General features: G+C 51.6%; 1 protein-coding gene across 1 annotated transcript in view; it reads right to left on the bottom strand.

Annotated features, from left to right (window-relative positions):
- Positions 1 to 20,021, bottom strand: part of LOC138497270 (uncharacterized) — a 385,925-nt gene that overhangs the window by 55,218 nt on the left and 310,686 nt on the right. The window contains exon 13 of the mRNA XM_069620617.1: positions 13,472 to 13,856. Coding sequence (XP_069476718.1) covers positions 13,472 to 13,856 — 385 coding nt within the window. The remainder of the gene's footprint in view (positions 1 to 13,471; positions 13,857 to 20,021) is intronic.

Below are 20,021 nucleotides of genomic sequence, written 5' to 3'. Positions count from 1 at the left end.
TCCCGCATGTATGCCCATTGGACCCCCTCGTTAGAGCCAGCCAGAATCTTATAGATGTTGGAGATGAGGCCTCTCGCCCAGTCATTCGTGAGCAGGAATTTTTCAAAGGGCGTCGGGTCCCTTGTCGCCACCTAGTTGATCCCTGGATGGAGAACCCAATGGCGAATCTGGGCATACCTCAACCTCTCTCTTTCTTGTACTGCAAAATGCTTCTTACAATCGTTAAACGATAACAATTCCCCTCCAGAAAACATATCGCACAGTTTCCGACAGCCCCCCTCCTGCCAGTTCGTGAAAGCTCCTCTCTCCACGCCCGGGGAAAAATCCCTGTTGCCAAATATGGGGGAGACGGGAATGTGGTGATCCCTTCTAATCCCACTAGCCTATCCCAAATGTCAGCCATCAGTTTGGTGATGGAGCTCTCGTAGAGGTGACCTGGTCTGTGTTTCGGGAGCCACAGTACTTCTGCTAGGTTTCGGTGCGCTATGGCCCTATCCATCCGTACCCACAATTTATCCCGCGTTCCTTCCTCCCCCTTCAACCATTCCCTAATAATTTACAGCTGGGTTGCCTCGTAATAACGTCTAAAATTTGGCAATGCTAGACCTCCCTTCACTCTTCGGTGCCATCAATAGTCTGGTTCCCACCCTAGGCCTTTTGCCTTCCCAGATGAATCCCTTGGTCAGGGTTTCCAGCTCCTTGAAGTAGCTCGCCGGCACTGGCAGCGGGACCGCCTGGAATAGGTACAAGAGCCGTGGAAGTGTAACCATTTTAACCGCAGCTATCCGCCCCAGCCATGACACCCTCAGCTCTCTCCACTTCAGGAAATCCCTCTTAAGAAGCGGAGGGTAATTAGCCGGAAACCATCCAGCCAGAGTAGCCGTAATTCTCACCCCTAGGTAACGAATCCCTCCCGAGCTCCACAGAAAGCCAGTAGCTGCCCGCAGATTCTCCCTTTCCGCTAGTCCAAGCATTAAATTCAAAACCTCGGATTTGTTGGCGTTAATTTTCAACCCTGAAGCCAACCCAAAGGCCTCTAAAAGGGCCACACTAGCCTGCAATGAATTCCGAGGGGTTGTGAGCATGAGCAGCATATCAGTGAAGGCTGCTACCTTATGCTGCTCCCCTCCGAATGGGACCCCCCTGGATGTCCCCTGCCTCCCAAATGGCCTGAAGTAGTGGTTCCAAATAAAGCGCAAATAGTATTGGGGAAAGGGGACATCCCTGCTTTGTCCCCCTCTGCAGAGATATCTTCCTAGAGGCGATCCCGTTCACCATTACTCTAATGGAGGGCACCTGATAATTAGCCTTAACCATCGCCAGAAAGTCCCCACCAAAACCCATCTTTTCCATTGTCCGAAAAAGGAAGGACCACTCCACGCGGCCAAAAGCCTTTTCCGCGTCCAGAGCCACCAGGACTGCGGGAGTGTGCGTTTTCTGGACCCTCGACGGATATTGTCCGCAGTTTGTCTGCCCTTGATAAACCCAGCTTGATCAGGGTGTATCAGGTCCGGGAGGATGGAGTCAAGCCTGTTGGCCAGGATCTTAGTGAAGATCTTAGCATCTAGATTAATCAGCGCTATAGGGCGGTATGAAGCTCTGTCTTCCGGATTTTTATTGGGTTTCAAGATTAGGGTGACTTTAGCCTCCTCCATGGAGGACGTAATTTTGCCCGAGAGGCGAAATGAGTTAAATAACAAGGTGAGATGTGGGGTTAACTGCACACTGAACAGCTTATAAAAGGCGGCCGTATAACCGTCCGGGCCTGGAGCCTTACCTGGTGGCAGACCCCCTATCACCCCCCGCACCACCTCCTCCGCAATTTCTCGATTGAGGACTTCACGTACCGCACTGCTAATTTCCCTTAAGTGGATTTTTTGGAGGAAGTCCTCCTGCTGATCACCTGAAGGGTGTTGGGAGGCATAGAGTGACTCATCGTACTCGGCAAAAGCTTCCTGGAGCCCCTCCTGGTCTGTGACCCGCTCCCCGCTGGCGACCTTAAGGCCGTAATCGCATTTCTCGAACTTTTACCTCTCAGTAACCGCGCCAGCAGGGCACCAGTTCTATTGGCCTTTTGCGTAATACTGTTGTCATACCGACAGCAAGGCCCCTTCCGCCTTCTAAGTGTGCAGAAGTTCCAGCTGCCCAACCGCCCTTCTAAATTCCCGCATTGCTCTTCGAGAGGGGGCGTCCCCCGCGGCCTGCCTAGCCGCCTCCACTTCAGCTTCTAACTGCGATTCCAACACTTGCAGTTGTTTCACCCGGTGGGCGGATATCACCATTCTCCCCTGAGAGTGGCCTTAAAGGCATCCCACCGCACGTCTTCCCCAGTATCCTCCCTCTTGTTGGTATCAAAAAAGAGCTTAATCTTCTCTTCAATATCTTTTCTGATTACTGGATCCCTCAAGATGGATACTGGGAGTTTCCAACCCCAGATTACCCTTCTTCTCTGACCCACATCCATCTCTAGGGAGACTATCTTATGGTCTGCAATCCCTATAGGCCCCGTACATACTTCCCGAATAGCTCCAACTAAGGCAACCGAGATCCATATATAATCAATTCTAGATTGCAAACCATGGACGCCCGACAGGAAAGTATGGCCCTCATCACCCCTAAACTCCCTCCAGGCGTCGCATAACCCCAGCCTACCAACACTCTTTCAAATCCGTTGACATTATAGCTCCTCTCCTCCTGCCCCATCCTTTCCCTTATCCCAGGCAATATTGAGATCCCCAAGAATAATAATATGACCCCACGAGAACTCTTCCAGCAACTTCAAGACCCGCCGTAAAAAGGGATCCTGGCCCGTGTTGGGAGCGTATACTACCGCTATTGTCAAAGGGACCTCGACACTTCCCTTTAGCTACGATATACCTCCCTTCCTTTTCTCTAAGCCCCCCATCGAGTTTGAAATCTACCGTATTCCTAATTGCCAGGGCTACCCCCTAGCTTTGCAGTGGCTCGAGGCGTGCAGAATCTGGTCAAAACCCCGCAATTTCAACCTGCCCTGATCCCTATGAAGTAGATGCGTCTCCCGGAGCCCCATAATATCTGGCTTCTCCTTTTGCGTGAAGTGCTCCAACTTTTTCCTTTTAAGGGGTGTATTCAACCCCCGAACATTATGCGTTAGCCACCTAAGGGAACCCGGAAGAAAAAAAAATAAATCCCTGAAAGCGGGGGGTATCGTGTCCCCCTTGACCTGTATGCTTTGCTTGTTGCCGCCCCCCACCCAACCCCCCCCGAAAACCCCAACCCATCCCCCTCCCCCCTGAAGGTCAATACCTTCCCGCCCTCTCCTCCCCCCAAACTCGGGCATCTTCGCCCTTTCTACTTCCAACATGGTTGCACCCCCTACGACCCCATGAGCTAAGACAACCTATAGAGGCCCATCACCCCTTTCTTCATATGTCGAATCAAGGCTGCATGGGAGAAGTACTACTTGTATCACTGGGAGCTCCCTCCCTCTGCCGAGTGTTTCCCCTGGGGCCCCTTCTTTCTCGAACCGTCGTCCAGTCCCAAGGCCTTGATCCGGAGCGGCCACTCGTGCCCGGAAGTCCCGCACCAGGGGGGGGGGGGGTCCTCCAACTCAATATGAAGAAGAGCAGCCCCTTCTTGGAGGGATGTGATTCGTCTCTGGGACCCCTCCCAGTCAAAGAGCAAGCCAAAGGGGAAGGTCCACCTGTAGTGAATCGATCTCTCATTGAGAACCTTTACCACTGGGACCATTAGTCTCCTCTTTAGGAGAGTGTTCGCCAAATCCTGAAAGAGGGCGATCCTCTGACCCTCAAACATAATTGGCTCACGTAATCTCGCCTCTCTGAGAACCGCTCCCTTCTGGGCATATTGAGTAAAAGCAGCTAGGACATCCCTTGGCCTCGCCGCCTGGCCTTTGGTCAGTCGACCTGTTCTGTGCACTCTATGCACTCAATCTAGCTCCACCGTTTCCGGGCTGCCCGTGCCCAAGATGTCAGCGAAAATACCCTGGAGCACCGCTTTCAAAGACAGTGTCAGATTCAGGCAGCATTTTGACCCGGATGTTGACCCTGCAAGACCTGTTTTCCAGGTCTTCCACTTGAAATTCAAGATTCTTGGTGGCGACATCCAGCCTCTCTAGCTTCACTATTTGCTGCATTTTCTCTATCTGCCTCTTGAAGACCTTTCTCCAGGATGTCAGTCCTCTCCCCCAGTTGACACATCTCCTGCTTTAACTCCCCTACTGCTTCGCTCAAGTCTGTGCGCAATAACTGAAATTGCTCTTGAAGTCTTAGTCAGGTTTGCCTGCAGGGAATGCAGTTCACCGATGAACTCCCGCCTGGGCATATTTGCCAAGTCCTCTGCCTGCCCTGGCACGGAATCTTCATCTGCCCCCCCCCCCCCCCCCGAGGCCCCGGACCCCTCCTTCAGGTTCTGTGCCGACCACATGGCGCGTAGAGTACCTGTGCTGTCTCCAGAGGTCTGCAAGTGCTTTCCCCTTCTGCCCTTGGGCCTTGTGGTCATGCCGGTAAATTCTCCAGGTGGGCAGCTCCGATCCTTCCCTGGCTTCTTCCTGGGTCTTTATCCAAGGACAATTGCTGGCCCCAGGACCACTCGCGCAGACTAAATTCATCCCCCTCCCCCCCCCCCATTACTAGGGGACTCGCATAGTCCGATCCCCTGCCTCCACACCCAGGTGCCACTCTTAATCTCTCGTTGGGGGAGTGAAATGTTCCTCGCCTCGTTGACCTCGTTCCCAATGACAACCTGTGGGCCCTCCCGCACCCTGCTAGGCCTCAGGGACGAGCGATGTCTCCCGGGCCCCTCTTCCACCCCCGGGGGCAGGTCTTAAGTTCCCCCGCGGACCAAGGCAGGCAGGGCAACCGCTATGCGTCCTCTCTCCCAACGCTTCAGGGGTGCGCCACCTCCCAACGCAGCCCCGGAGCTCTCACCTTACGGCTGACCGCCCTTGGTCTCCACACGGTCCCAGGCCGCCGGATCTGCCGCCAACTGCGTCCTCCACTCCCAGGGCACTCCTGGGAGGAGCCGGGTATGGGTGCCTCCACTCCCCGCCGCCTCCGGGCTCTCCTCCTCCGGCACACCATGCAGCTTCTGGTCGCGGGGGGCCGCCCCCCACCGGACCCGACCTCCCCCGGCTGCCACTGCTCCCAGTTCTCTCTCCGGGGAGCGCTGGTGATGAAGGCGGGAAGGCCTCTCCAAGGCAGAGACGCTCCTCCCCGGGTCAGGCCCCGCGGCCGTGCTCACCGCGGGGGCAGGCCCACGGCAACTCCAAGCGGCGCGGCCTCCCCCAGGCTCTGGCAACACAGCACCGCACGCAAGCGGGCCCGCGGCGGCCGCCTCAGCAGCTCCTCCTCCGCTCGGACGCGGCGGCACAATCCCGCCTGCTGCGGTGACTCCAGCTCCAAACACGCCGGCAACTCTCTCCGACCCCCCCCCCCTGAGGTTCGTGGGGGTCCAAACGATGCCTGCACAGGTCCGTTGAGGGGGTGGTGGGCACCTTCCTTACGGCCGGGTCCAGGGAGCGCCGTCGGCACAGCTACTCAGTGCCGGCGGCCATCTTGGAATCGCGTTCTATCTTAATAATCAAAGTTCCGCCCCAAAGTGGCACCCTCTAGATGTGGCTCAAAAGCAGAACTAAAGGTTCCCAAGGATGTGGCGCAGGTTAGTGTTCAAAGTACCGTCCCAGTATAGCTCAGATGGTAATTCAGCAGTCCCGACCTTTCCTAGAGCTTGTTGGTGATAAAAGCCTGGTAAACTAAGTTCTTAGATCAGGTGGAGTGGCATAATGAAGTGAAACACTTACAGGTGTCATCCCAACAACTGGCCGCACTTTCTCGGTCCAGCACTCTGGTGAGGGGACTTATAGTGGATACTTGCCTTGAGGCCCAGAAGGAGTTCTTCGGACAACAATGCACAGCCATTCAGCCTCGAGGTCCCAGGGTATTGGCGGTTTGCAGGCCAGGAAGGTCACATCCTGTTGTGGGATGGCCTGCAATGCAGGTCTTCTTGAGACTGATGGTCCCACCAGTCCAAGGGTCAGGGAAGTGTTCAGGACTCCCAGGTCGCATGGAAGAAGGGGTCAGCACACAGCAGGCATCACTGTCACAAGAATTGGCTTCATCAGTCTTTTCTTCCTCATTGGATTTAGCTTTCAAGACAGCAAGTCCCAACAGTTAGGACTGGTTTCAGGCAGGCATTCCAGATGACAAGACTGCAGTGGTTGACTGTCCTCATTCCCCATCCACAGTCACTCTGGAGCTCGGTGCAGCGTAGGCTGTACGCAAAGGTTTCCCACCGAAGACGAGACTCAAACCAGGACCTTCCCCTCCCAGGACAGCAGAAGGACAAGCACTCTGAATATGGCAAATCAAGAAAGAAGCCACCATTCTAGATGAATGGTGACCCTTCTGTGCATTACTGTGGCTGGTTTGACAGCCTGCGAGTAAAAAATATAGAAAAAAAAAAATCACAAATGTCGGTAGAACACGTTCACTGCCATAATAGTAAGCTTGTCAATAACTGACATGTTACAGGATCACTGAGAAAAGTGAACTATGCATCTCCTCAGCACTTCACATAAGGGGGCGTTCTGATCTCACAATGGGGATTGTAGAAAGGATAAAACTTACCCAACAGTAGTTCATGCAAGGAACCCAACAGAATATAAATGTGAAGCTCAAGGGGAACCCCAGGAACCCTGCACAGAAAGTACAATGTGCTGTAATAGGAAAACGCAGATGCACAAAAAGTTATGGGGAAGTATAATTCCCAAAATAAAAAAAGGAGTCATAAAAAGGACACCCGTAAAAAGAGTAAAAGAAAGGGTGCGTGGTGAAAAAAAAAGATTCCCACTCAGGAACACAGAAAACTAATCCACAAGTCCAGAAAAAGCGCCGGGGTCTCACAGATGGACATTTAGCATGAAAATGAAAATCTAAGTTTACATACTGTAACAGTTATCGCAACAAATTATTTAAATAACATACGCAAGAGTGATTTGTGGCACACCAACATTCATTCAATCCTTCTATGGTTTTCTATAGCTGCAATTAAAAAAGGACATGTACTGTCAAATCAATGTTATGCTTTGATGAGAATGCATTACTTACCGTAAAAGCATTTCTGATGGTTGTATCTGCTTAGATTCACATGCTGTGCATAGGTCCGACATCCAGTGGTCACTGCGGAGTATTGCATTTTGTTTTTCGTAGTCGAAAAGGGGACGTCGACTAGGCGTGTCTGAAACACTATCCCTATAGTGACGTGCGTTGTAGCCACAATCCCTCACGCGTCGAGGTCCCTCTGTTTGTATTTTTTCTGCCCTGAGGGAGCCTTCTAGACGTGAGTGAGTACAGAAAGAGAGAGAGATATATAAAGGAAGTCTATGTTCCTTCCATCCGAGCGGGGAGGAAGGGTGGGCGCATGTGAATCTAAGCAGATACAACCATCAGAAATGCTTTTACGGTAAGTAATGCATTCTCTTCTGATGTTTGTTAATCTGCTTAGAATCACATGCTGTGCATAGACTAGCGAGCAGTACCCGGAGTTGGCGGTGGGTTATGAGAAGGAACAGTAGAGAAAAGGTGTCGTAATACTGCCTGTCCCACCTGGGAGTCAGATCTAGAGTGTGTATCTAGACAGTAGTGTTTTGTAAAGGTGTGCACAGAACTCCAGGTAGCCGCTTTGCAGATGGACTCAAGGGGAACATTTGCAATGAATGCTATGGATGCCCCCGTGCCTCGAGTAGAGTGTGCTCTTGGCTTAAAGGGTAGTTCTCTCTTAGCAAGAGTATAGCAGAGAGTGATGCATTGAACAATCCATCTAGAAATAGTGGATTTTGAAACCGCATCTCCTTCTCTTCCTGCTGCCACCGAGACCAAGAACTGATTAGTCTTCCTCAATGGTCTGGTTCTTTCCATGTAGAACATGACCGCCCTGCGTACATCAAGTGTGTGCAGAGTCCTTTCTCCCAAATTGGAAGGATTTTGAAAGAACGTTGGTAGTTCTATAGACTGGTTTACGTGGAATTTAGAAATAAATTTCGGAGCAAACCTAGGGTGAGTGCGTAGAACCACTTTATCTTTGTGAACTGTAACAAAGGGGTCTAGAATAGAAAGAGCCTGAAGTTCACTTACTCTCCTGATGGAGGTGATAGCTATTAAAAAAGCAGTCTTAAGAGTAAGGTGTTTAAGGGATGCTTTGTGCATGGGTTCGAATGGAGAGCCCATGAGTCTGGTAAGTACCACATTAAGGTCCCATCCGGGAGCAGGGTCAGCTATCGGGGGGTGTATTCTCTTTACTCCCTCCATGAATGTCTTTATAACTGGGATCCTCCACCACGACACTTTGAGTTGGGAGGTGGTGTATGCAGAAAGTGCCGCTAGGTGGACTTTAATGGAGTTAAACACTAGGCCTGAATCCAAGAGATGGGTCAGGTATAGTACCACATGTGTGGGAGAGCAGTCAATAGGGTTGATGCTTTTACTCCTGCACCAGATGACAAATCTCTTCCACTTGCTAGAATAGCAGTGGCGAGTGTTCGGTTTTCTGGCTTCCCTGAGGATGTCCATGCATCTTTGCGGGAGTTGTAGATGTCCGAACTCTATGATTTCAGGAGCCAAGCTGCTAAATTCATGTTCTGGGGGCATGGGTGCAGAGTCCTGCCCTTGTTCTGAGATAGCATGTTGTACGGGCAGGGGAGTTTTATTGGGGGAGATAGAGACATCTCCATCAAGTGAGCGAACCATGGCTGTCGGGCCCACATTGGGGCCACCAGTATCATGGTCACTTGTTCCTGGTGCATCTTGTGCACCACCTTGTTGAGAAGGGGAGTCGGGGGAAAAGCGTAAACAAATTTCCCTGACCATTGCATCGATAGACCGTTCCCCTTGGATTGGTTCTGGGGGTACCTGGAGGCGTAACTTAGGCATTGAGAGTTCTCCAGGGTTGCGAACAGGTCTATTTCTGGGAATCCCCATTGTGTGAAGACGTCGAAGACGATGTCTTCGTGTAGACGCCATTCGTACTCTTCGGGCAGAGGGAAATCTCTGCTGAGTCTGTCTGCCAGCAGATTGAGTTCCCCGGGTACATGTAGTGACAGTAGGAACATGTCCTGTTTGAGAGCCCACTTCCATATATTCTGGGACAGTTTGGACAAGCCTGGAGAGTGGGTGCCCCCCTGCTTGTTGATGTAGTACATGGCTGTAGTGCTGTCCGTAAGGACCATTACTGTCTTGCCTTGTAGGTGTTTTTGGAAGGCTTTTAGCGCCTTGAATACTGCTAGTAGCTCCAGTAGATTGATGTGTTTGGATGCTACGTTCGGAGTCCACACTCCGTGAGCAGTCTGATGGGATAGGTGAGCACCCCATCCTGTGAGGGATGCGTCTGTGGTTAGAGTGGCTTCCGCCGCGGGTGTGGCAAAGGGTTTTCCTTTTTCCATGTTCCCCTTTGTCCACCACTGTAGCGAGAGAACCAAGGCCTGCGAGACCACCACTAGATCGTCCCATTGTCCGCTGGCCTGACACCACTGGCTGTTGAGCCACTCTTGCATTGGGCGCATGCGCAGGCGCGCGTGAGGTACCAAATAAATACACGACGCCATCATTCCTAGCAAGCGCATTGCTTTGCGTACCGTCACCTCTCGGCCGGTCACATATTGGGGGATCTGAAACAGCATGTTTTGGACCCTCTCTTTGGAGGGGAAGACGAGGCCGTCCCTTGTTTGAATTAGAGCCCCTAGGAATTGTTTGATTTGACTGGGGTCTAGACTGGACTTCTTTTCGTTGATGGAGAAGCCCAGTTGGAACAAAAGGTCTACCGTCTTTTGGGTATTGAAGAAACATGTTTCGTAAGAGTCCCCTGTTATGAGCCAGTCGTCGAGGTAAGGGTAAACTGGGATGGACAACCTGCGCAGGTGGGCCGCAGCCACTGCCAGTACCTTTGTGAATACCCTTGGTGCTGAAGCTATACCGAAGGGTAGCACCTTGAACTGGTAGTGTTTGCCCTCTATCATGAACCTTACGTATTTTCTGTGCGCTGGCAACATTGAAATATGAAAGTATGCATCTTTCATGTCCAATGTTGTCATGTAATCTCCCTGCGAAAGCAGCGGGATCACCTCCTGTAAGGTCACCATACGAAACTTTTGGGGTTTGATAAACTTGTTCGCTGGGCGCAGATCTAATACAGGGCGCATGGTTAGATCCTTTTTGGGTACAAGGAAGTACACTGAATAAATACCTTCCGTTACCTGAGATAGAGGCACGACCTCTATGGCTCCTTTTTCCAGCAGTTGTTGTACTTCTTGAAGAAGGATGGCAAGATGTTCCGGCGTCAACCGTCGTCCCCTCGGGGGTTTGTAGGATGGGGAACTGTTGAATTCGATACAGTATCCGTGGGCTACGGTGGAAAGTACCCAACGGTCTGACGTTATCTCCTCCCATGCAGGAAGAAAGGATGTTATCCGGCCCCCGACCGGTGTTGCATGGGAGGGGACGCGAATCTTCGCGTCACTTGGAGTTGTTGGGGGCTTGGGAGCCTCTGGGGGTGGATCCCCGACCTCTCCCTTTGCCCCGGCGTTGGCCTCTTTGGCTGTACTGCCCACTATTGGCTTGGTAATTGGTGGCAGGGTATTGCTGATGCTGACCTTGTTGTTGTTGCCGTTGGCCACGAAAAAAGCGCTTGTTGCCATAGCCGCGTCTGGTAGTGGGCTTAGAGATCTGGTCAAGAGTCTTGATAGTGTCGAACTCTTTTTTGGCCATCTCTAGGGCTTCATCTACCGCTTTTCCGAAGAGGTTAGCGTCCTCGACAGGTTTATTTATTAAAGACGCCTGTGTCTCCGGTTTAAAGCCTGAGTTGCGCAGCCATACATGGCGCTTTTAGGAGTATTCCTTGTACCAGGGAACGTCCTGCTGTTTCTGCCGCGTCCAGAGAGTTTTTTACAATGCTCTGGTTCACTTGTGTTCCTTCGCCAATAGTTGACAGTAGGCGTGTACGTAAAGGCTCCGGTGCTTCCTCTGCGTCTTTGCGCAGTTTGGTCCACTGCGCGTCTGCGTAGCTCGCAAGCAATTGTTGTTGGCAATTCTTGCTGAGAAGGCAGCCGAGGAAGTAACTCTTTTTGCAAGGGCATATAGCCTCTTGCCCTCCTTGTCAGGGGGTGCCTCACTGGTGGAAAGTGGTACCCCTGCCCTCTTTCTAGTATTAGATACAACTAGGGAGTCCGGTATGGAATGTCCTCTAATGTAGAGCGGGTCTGAGGGTGAAGGAGCGAAAAGTTTCTCAATCCGTGGATTGACCCCTCTGATCAAAGCGGGAGTCGACAGCGACGGGGTGATCCTCCTTTTAACTGAAGCGAGGAGAGGAATGGTCTGGCTGACCGGGGGTTTTTCTTTAATGACTCTTTCTACAAAGTCTAATTCTGGAGAGAGTTCTCCCGTGTCCAGTTCGAAATGCGCTGCTGCTCTGCGCAACAGTGCATTGAAAGTAGGCTGATCGTCTATTGGAGACGTTTTCCTAACTGGAGAATTATCCGGAGGAGTTAGATTTAGGGCATCAGTGTCGGAACACACTGATGGTGATTGCCAGGGGTGCGAAGGTCCTTCTCCTGGGCTAATCCCGAAGCCTTCTTCTATAATGTCTGTTCTGTCTTCTAGACATTCCTCCTGGTTCTGTCCTTCGTTGTCCATGAAATCATCTTCTTCTTCGAAGTATTGTTCCTCCCCAGTGAGGTCATATACGTCTTGGAAGTCTGAGGCTGTGTCCAGCAGGGGATCGACCAGCCTCGGTTTTTTGGCTCTGGGGTCGTCTTGAGGCCCTTCTCTAGTTCTTCTGAGAGTTAGAGGGGCTTGGGTACTCATAAACTTTTCCATCCTCTCCATACAGAGGTGGAGTCTCTCCATAGTTTCATGGGGTACCCCAGAGCGGTCTAGCGGGGGAAAACTCGAGTTGTCTACCTCGAAATGGGTCGACCTCTCCCAAAGCGTCGAGGAAAGTGTCCCGTCGCCCTCCTCAAAACCTTCAGGTGTGTAGGGAGACTCCCTGACTGAAGGGGGTAATCCCTGCTTTTCTTCGGGTGTTTTCGGCGTATCCTTTGATTTATGCGTAACGCTCGACGAAATTTTCGGCGTACGCTTTTGGGCGTCGGCTACAACGATCCTGGCTAAGCTATCGGCGACATTCTTGTCGGCGGAAGCTTGAGTTTTCGACGCTATGGGTATAGAGCGGTGTACGGCGGTATGCGCCTTCTGTTGATGCGCACCGGCCGGTGGTTTGGTGGTGGCGCCCTTGTTTGCCGAAAGCCCAGTCGCAGGTCGCGGCTGCGGTTGCGAGAGGGGCTTCGAACCCGAACGGTCCGAGGAGGCCGCCGGTGGAACCTGCGTCTCCTTGGGCGCCGAAGCTCTCTTCGACTTAGACGAAGAAGAGCCATGGGTTGTGTGCTTATCTTTATGTGAATCTTTGTGTGCGTCAGTGTCGCCGGGGTGTTCATCCCCATAAGCAGGGCGTGAGCCGAGCCCGTCGGGGCCGGGGACAGACGACGAAGCGCGTAAGCGCTCCTTAGAGGGGGTTTCGACTTCCGTGGCGGAAGTCGTGTCATCGCGTTCCTCGTCACTGTCGGTGGTAGCAGCGGCGGGTGAACCTTCGGCCTTCGACATCGCGTAGGCCGCCCACCTTTTAACCCTGCGGTCTTTTAGAGTTTTAGGCTTCAGAAGCCGACAAGCCGCGCACCCTTCCTCTTTGTGATCGAGGGGCAAGCAGCGGTTACACCGTGAGTGCTTGTCCTTCCAAGTGAATTTGCCTTTACAAAGTGGGCAAAACCTAAATGGTGTCCTCTCCATAGCAGAGGCAATAAATCGCGATAAACACCCCCAGGGAAAGGAAGGGGAAAGTGAAAGGCATTCTCAGAAAGACCCAGAGATGTCCCACGACCCCACTCTCCCTACTGTAAGTGGCCAGCGAGGCCAGGCCACGTGTTCGGCAGCGCTGAAGATTTCCTCCGCTCGACCCTCCGTCGACGATTTTGCTCGGCGGAGAACAGCTACACTGCGTCGAGGGAGTGCTGTATTAATCTTCGTAGAAGAAACGACCAAAGGTCGAGGGTTGCAATGTCTCTCGAGGAGCTCCGCGTGAAGGCGACCAGAAGCTGGGCGGAAAAAAACAATCTGAGGGACCTCGACGCGTGAGGGATTGTGGGTACAACGCACGTCACTATAGGGATAGTGTTTCAGACACGCCTAGTCGACGTCCCCTTTTCGACTACGAAAAACAAAATGCAATACTCCGCAGTGACCACTGGATGTCGGACCTATGCACAGCATGTGATTCTAAGCAGATTAACAAACATCAGAAATTAATTTACAACATATCCAACAAAAGACACATTATAGTGATCGTTTTAAATCAACTTGTAATCTGATTCTAGAACCGAAATCAGAGTTGATTAGAATTATTTAAGTACTAGAAAAAGTATTATGAATACCTGAACTTCCTTGTTGGGCAGCATAATCTTGATTGTATGTACCACTTGAATTATGACTACCGGAATCATATGTTCTTGTGGACTGTTCATGTTCTTTATTGTATCCAGAACTTGATATCTGGCCAGAAGATTCATGCGTTCTTGTTGATTGGTCATAATTTTTACTGTAGCCAGAAGTTGCATGGCTACTACCAGATTCCTGTGTTCTTCTGGACTGGTCATAATCTTGGTTGTATCCAGAGTGGGAATATCCACTACCAGATTCATGTGTTGCAGTGGACTGGTAATCTTTGTTGTATCCAGAGATTGAATGGTGACCACTAGATTCATATGCCTGTGAAGACTTGTACTCCGCAGCAGGTTTAGCTTGGCTAACACTTTGGGGCTAGAGAAATACAAACATGAATACAACAGTAAATATTTCATTTATGCAAAACTCTTATTTCATCTTTAAATTGCTTATGTTCAGAAGGTTTTTCTACAAGCACTTTAAGGAGCTGCAGAAATATCTAGCCCATCGTATGATAAGTGAAAACCAACGGACAGACATACTTGTTGGGTAAGAATTTGTAGCGTCCAACTGGTGTGGGACTACACAAGACATCTCTTGGTATTGGGTAACCCACCTTTTAACATAGGCGTGTATTAGACAAGTTGTTTGTGTGACTGAGCAGCCAAGCTTATTCTAAGAGGGATGTGAGCTGTACAATGAACTTAGTAAATACAAAGTAGCAACTAATAGTAACAATAATCCCAAATTTAGGATTAAGTTCCACAAGAGCAATAACGTAGCGCAGTAAACTTTTCCTGTGTTAAACATATTCCAGCACACTGAGTGACATAATTGGAGGTCAATAAGGAACAAGTTACTTACCTCTAAATGTTCTCCAGCATGGCTCGGGCATGGATTCACATGCTCATGAATATTCCAAGTCAGGATGGGAATCCTCGTTAAAAGAAAAACAGTTTCACTTTTGTTTATAAACTCTCTCCCCTTTTGTCTCCTTTTAACCAATCACTGAGCTCTGGGTCACACTGCCCCAGCCAATGACTGCTATCTTCCCAAACCCCTCTGGCAGCCATCTTCAGATTTGGTAGTATGTAAAATGGCAGTATGACCAAAAGCCGCCGTAGAGGGGCAGGACGGAGGTTTTGCATGTGAATCCATGCCAGACCCATGCTGGAGAACAGTTACAGTTAAGTAACTTGTTCCTTCTCCTGCATGGGGTCTGGCATGGATTCACATGCTCATAAAGAATACATAGCAGTACATAACCACAGGAGGTGGCAAGGCTCAACAGATGCAATTACTCTTACCGCCTCATCAGGCTCACCTTCAATCGAACAGGTTGCGTAGCACCTCTCGGACGACTCTGGACTCCTCCCTGGAATCCCCGTAGACCAAGTCTAATTTTGTGAAGGTGTGCATCGACCTCCACGCAGCAGCCCTGCATATGTCCAGCAGTGGCACACCAGACAGGAATGCCATTGTCGCAGCAATTGCTCTGGTAGAATGGGCTGTCGGAAGGCCAGGCAGCGGCCGGTTTGCCAACCGTTGAAGCAGCCGGAGAGCTACCTGGAGATGGAAGCTTTGGACGAGGCCTGCCCATGGTTCACAAGACCAAAGTTCACAAAAAGCTGAGAAGTCTTCCGGAAACACTTCGTGTTGGCCACATAAAACTTCAGCGCTCGAGCCACATCCAGCGAGTGCAAACACGGCAACACCAAGGGTTCGTTGAGATGAAATTCAGACGGAACCTTGGGCATGAAGGAGGGGTGCATCTGCAGCACCACCCTTGCTTGTGGAAAGTCAAATCTGCTTGCAGGACAGGGCCTGGATCTCATCTACTCTCCTGGCAGAGGTGATGGCCACAAGGAAAGCGGTCTTCCAAGACAGGAACTTGAGTGGAGCTTGGTGCATAGGCTTGAATCGGGCCCCCCCCCCATAAGCCTAGTCAGCCCCACGCCGTGGCAAGAGCCTTCACAGGCGGGAACAATCGGAAGTCCCTTGATGAACTCCTCAACTAGACGGTGCAACCAAAGAAGACGGTCCCGGAGACCTGGTGTAGTGGGAAATAGCAGCCAGATGCACAATGGAGGCGTGCGCCAGCCGCGACTTGGCCAACAACAAATACGTCAGAACTTGAGTGTCTGTGACCCTGAGAGGGTTAATCTTCTGCAAGCAGCACCAAGTCGCAAACCGCTTCCATTTGTTTCCTTAACACTTCAGAGTAGACTTCGCCCTGGCGAGGACCTCCTTGCAGTCCGCTGGCAGCTCGTAACCACCAGAATCTAACACTGCAGGAGCCAGGCCTTCAGGTTCAGTGATTGTGGTGCAGGATTGCACCTCCTTCCCCCGCGAACACTGGTAGCTTGACTGGAGGGGACGCTGACATGCTGAGAAGGTCCGGGTACCAGATTTGCCTTGGCCACGCTGAAGCAACGAGGATCCTCCTGCAACAGTACCATCTGAGTTGACTGATGACTCGTAGTAGTAGCAACGGGAACAAGTAAAGGAACAGGCCTTCCGAAGGGAAGGAGAATGTGTCCCCCATGTTCCCCGGCTGGGGGAAACTGCTGGCGAACCTCCGGCACTTGGTGACTGTCACAAAAATAGCGATCTGGGGACTGCCCCACCGCAGGAAGTTGTCCACTTGATCCTGCTGAAGCTACCACTCGTGGCAAGAATCATCAACAGTGTTTTTTACTCCCACCAGGTGAAAATGAATGAGAAACATCCCCATGGGTGACAGCCCAGTGCCACAACTCCTGCGCCTCTCTGGAGAGCACTGGGAATCTGGTGCCCCACCCCACCTGCTTCTGGATGTAAAACATTGTGGTGGTATTGTCCGTGAAGACCCTCACCACGTTTCCCTTGAAGGACGGAAGAAATTACTTGTGCCCAAACCACTGCCCATAGTTCCAGGATGTTGTGTAGCCACTGGCATGGAGAAGGTGTGGGCTCCCCAGCCCTCCAGGGAAGCACCCGTCGTGACAGTCTCCTGGTGCAGGGGGGCTCTGGAAGTCTGTGCCCCTGGTGATGTTGGAGCGCACGCCCATTGCTCGACGGAACTGCTAGTCTAGCACAATCCTGACCTTAAAGCTTCCGGACACATCTATCCAACGGGCGTCCAGGAATTCCTGGACTGGTCACATCCGCAACCTGCAGAGCCGGATCAGGCAGATACATGACATGCTGAGCAGCGACTTGATGGTCCTCACCGTGGCGATCTTCAGTACTAACACCCGTTCCACCTTGACCAAAATGGCCACTATCCTCTCCTATGAGGGAGCCGCCAGACAAGATACCATGCTCAGCCTGGATCCCAGGAACAGCACGCGCTGCGATGGAGTCAAGCAGGACTTTGCATAGTTGATCGAGAACCCTACATCCGCCAGCAGCTGGCTGGTCCTCTCTGTGATCGACGGCAAAGTTCCTCGACTTGGCCTGGATGAGTCAGTCGTAGAGGTATGGGTACACGTGAAACCCCTTAAGTCGCAGATAAGCCACCACCAGAGCCAGGCACTTCGTAAAGACTCTGGGAGCCGACTTCAGTCCGAGGGAAAAGCCTTGAACTGGTAGTGCTTCCCTTGCACGAAGCACAGGAGCATACAATGTTTTTCGTGAATGGGTACGTGGCAGTAGGCGTCCTCTAGATCCAACGACAATCTCCATCCTCCAGTTGGCCGAGCACGTGCTGCAACGAGACCATCCTGAATTTCTGGGACTATGGTTGAGTCGTTGTAGATCTAGAAATATCCTCCAGCCACCCCCACCCCCAGTCTTCTTTCTTACTAGAAAGTATCTTGAGTAAACTCCAGAGTCACTTCGGAACCAGCCCTATCCACCCCCCCCCTTTTTTTAACATGGCCCAAACCTCCAGCAAACTGAGGTATGTGTTCCTGCCGAGTCACAGGTGGTATTCGCGGACACCTTTGCTGAAACTCCAAAGTGTGTCCGTGGGCGATAGCGCCCAGCACCCATCGATCCGTGTAGATGTTTTCCCACATGCAGACCAAGTTCGCCAAAAAGGCCTCCCACCTGGGTGCAGGGGTGGGGCCCGACATCTTGGCCAGTTAAGTCCTGCTTGGAGGCCAGCGTACCACCCTGGGAACCTGGACAACAGCCACTTCCAAAGGCCTTGGAATGACTCCTGTAGGCTTCCTGGGTCGTGTAACGGGAGGGTTGGTGTCAAGAGGACAATCCTCTGCCGAAACTCGAAGATCTGCCCGACTTCCCAGGGCACAGGCCGTCTATCAGTCTTGATGGCCTGTGAAGAGTGTCTCCAAACGGCATGTCCAGGACTCTTGTCTGGACCTCTTGTCTGAAGTTGGTGGCCTTTAGCCAGCCACGACCACAGATGCAAACCAGTTTCCAATCTGGCAGAATCTGGGCTCTTGTACCATAACTCCCGGTCGTACCTTGCCAGGATGGCTAGAGCATTCACCACCTTGACCGTCGTCGCCGAGTAGATGACCTTCCTACCCACGTAGTCCAACTTTTTTCCCCTTGCTGTCTGGGTGAACGGAGGCCGAGGACGACGGGTTGGGTGACTGTCCGAGCAGCTGCCGATGGCTGTGGCCACAGACATTTGGTTGAGGAATCCGGCACCCAGTATTTCTTTTTCTAGCCAGTCTCTTTTCGCAAGGGCTGAGGCAGGGTTCTTCAGCAACACCAGACCCTCCTTCCCGATGTCGCCCAGGAGTGGCAATGACAGAATGGGCTTCCCAGTGCTGATACAGGAAGCTCTCCTCCAGGGTGAGTTGGAAGAGTTCCAATGCACGGGCGATCATGGAGTGGAGGGAGCCCACTTCGTCCTAGGGAGAAGCCCTTGGCGGCATAGAGATGCCACCATAGTCATCGGTGTCCGTCATCGCATTCCTAGGCTGGAGCAGAGGATTAGGTTGCCTCCATTTCTCTGGCGGCCCTGGTGTCAATGGGGTCGTCGCTGGTGGTGCCGTCAGCATCCTTGTCTGAATCTCCGACACCAGCTTGTCAAGGGTCGAGAAAATATCATGCAAAGGATCTCTGGGAGGTGCCTGGTTGTAGGGTCGCTGGGCCCAGCACCCATATAGTCATACCCGCCAACCTAGTCACCATCGTCCCCTCTGAGGGAACATTCTGGTCTCTGTCCCCAATGTCTTCCGGGATGGTGTGGATGGAAGCCTTGTTAGGCAAGATTTGGAGCCGTACCCACTGGGTGCACTACAACATCCTTGGCCTCCTGACAACAGGAACCCAACCTTTGGTATAAGTCTACTACACAGGTTGGTAGCGTGATCGAGCAGCCAGGTTTATCTCAAGAGGAGTCAATGTGAGCAGTAGTGGAGTTAGAGATTCACTGACAAGAATTCAAATAAACTTACACAAGGTTTCTTGATGAAACCATTATTAATTTATTTAACAGTAAGTTTGAGTAAGCCTTCTCCATAGGGGGCAATATAATCGTAACACAAATACACTCCAAAAAAACACTTTGTTTCTCTATATCAGCAAATACCCATTTGGGATGACACACAGACACTTCCTACACCATCAGGTGACTTCAATAGCTAGGATAATGTGAACATTAATATATCACTGTTGCATTAAGAGTAATACAATACTGGCCATCTCCCAGCTTAACCTTCAGATTCTGATTCTGTTGGCTGTCTCCACGACCACCAGTCTGGCTTCAGAGCTGCCAGAAGCATGGAAACTGCCCTCCTGAACATCTGTGAAGACTTGCTCTTCAACCTGGACTAGCATTTCCTGTCCTCATCCTACTCTCTCTTCTGCCTTTGACACGGTCAACCATACCATCCTGCTCAACCATCTCTGTGATAACATGGGTATCACCGATCAGGCTCTGGCCCGGCTGACCCCTTTCCTCTCTGATCGACCCTCCAAGGTCATACTGGGGGTCCTTCCTCTCATCTATCTCCCTCTCTACAAGTTGTGTTGCCCAGGGGTTTAACCTCTCGCCCTGGCTTTTCAACCAATACCTGGCAACTCTCGCCCACTGCATTGCCATTTTCTGCTCAAATTTCCAGTGTTACGCTGACGACAGAACTCATTTTCAGGCTGCCCTCGGCCACCTCTCCCTCACTTATCCGACTGCCTTACTGCCATTCAAGATTGGTGTTCCTCCAATGATCTTTGTCTGAACACCAGCAAGACCGAGATCCTCATCGGCACACCTTCTCCATCCTTTACCCTCACGCTGGCTGGCCTCCCTTCGCCCTCCTCCTACACCCACCTGCTAGACTAAGAATTTCGGGGTCATCTTTGATTCCACACTTTCCTTCTCCGCCGACATCTGATGTCTCCAAAAAAAAAAAAAGCAAACTTTCTACTGCACCTCCTCAAAGGTACTCTACCCCAGAAGCTCACAGTCTCCAAAGCTCTGGTTCTCTCTAGGTTTGACTATTAGAACAGCCTCTTTCTAAACCTACCTGCCTCTACCCTCCGCCCACTGCAACTAATCCAGAACAGAACTGCGAGACCCTTGGTCTCCAGCCCTGGGATCGTATCTCTCAAGCTCTGAAATCTCTCCATTGGCTCCCAGTG

This window comes from Ambystoma mexicanum, chromosome 5q, assembly GCF_040938575.1.
Source record: "Ambystoma mexicanum isolate Mex_15411 chromosome 5q, UKY_AmexF1_1, whole genome shotgun sequence".
Taxonomy (NCBI): Eukaryota; Metazoa; Chordata; class Amphibia; order Caudata; family Ambystomatidae; genus Ambystoma; species Ambystoma mexicanum.
The sequence above is the reverse complement of the archived record's forward strand: the minus strand, read 5'-3'. Positions and strand labels throughout refer to the sequence as shown.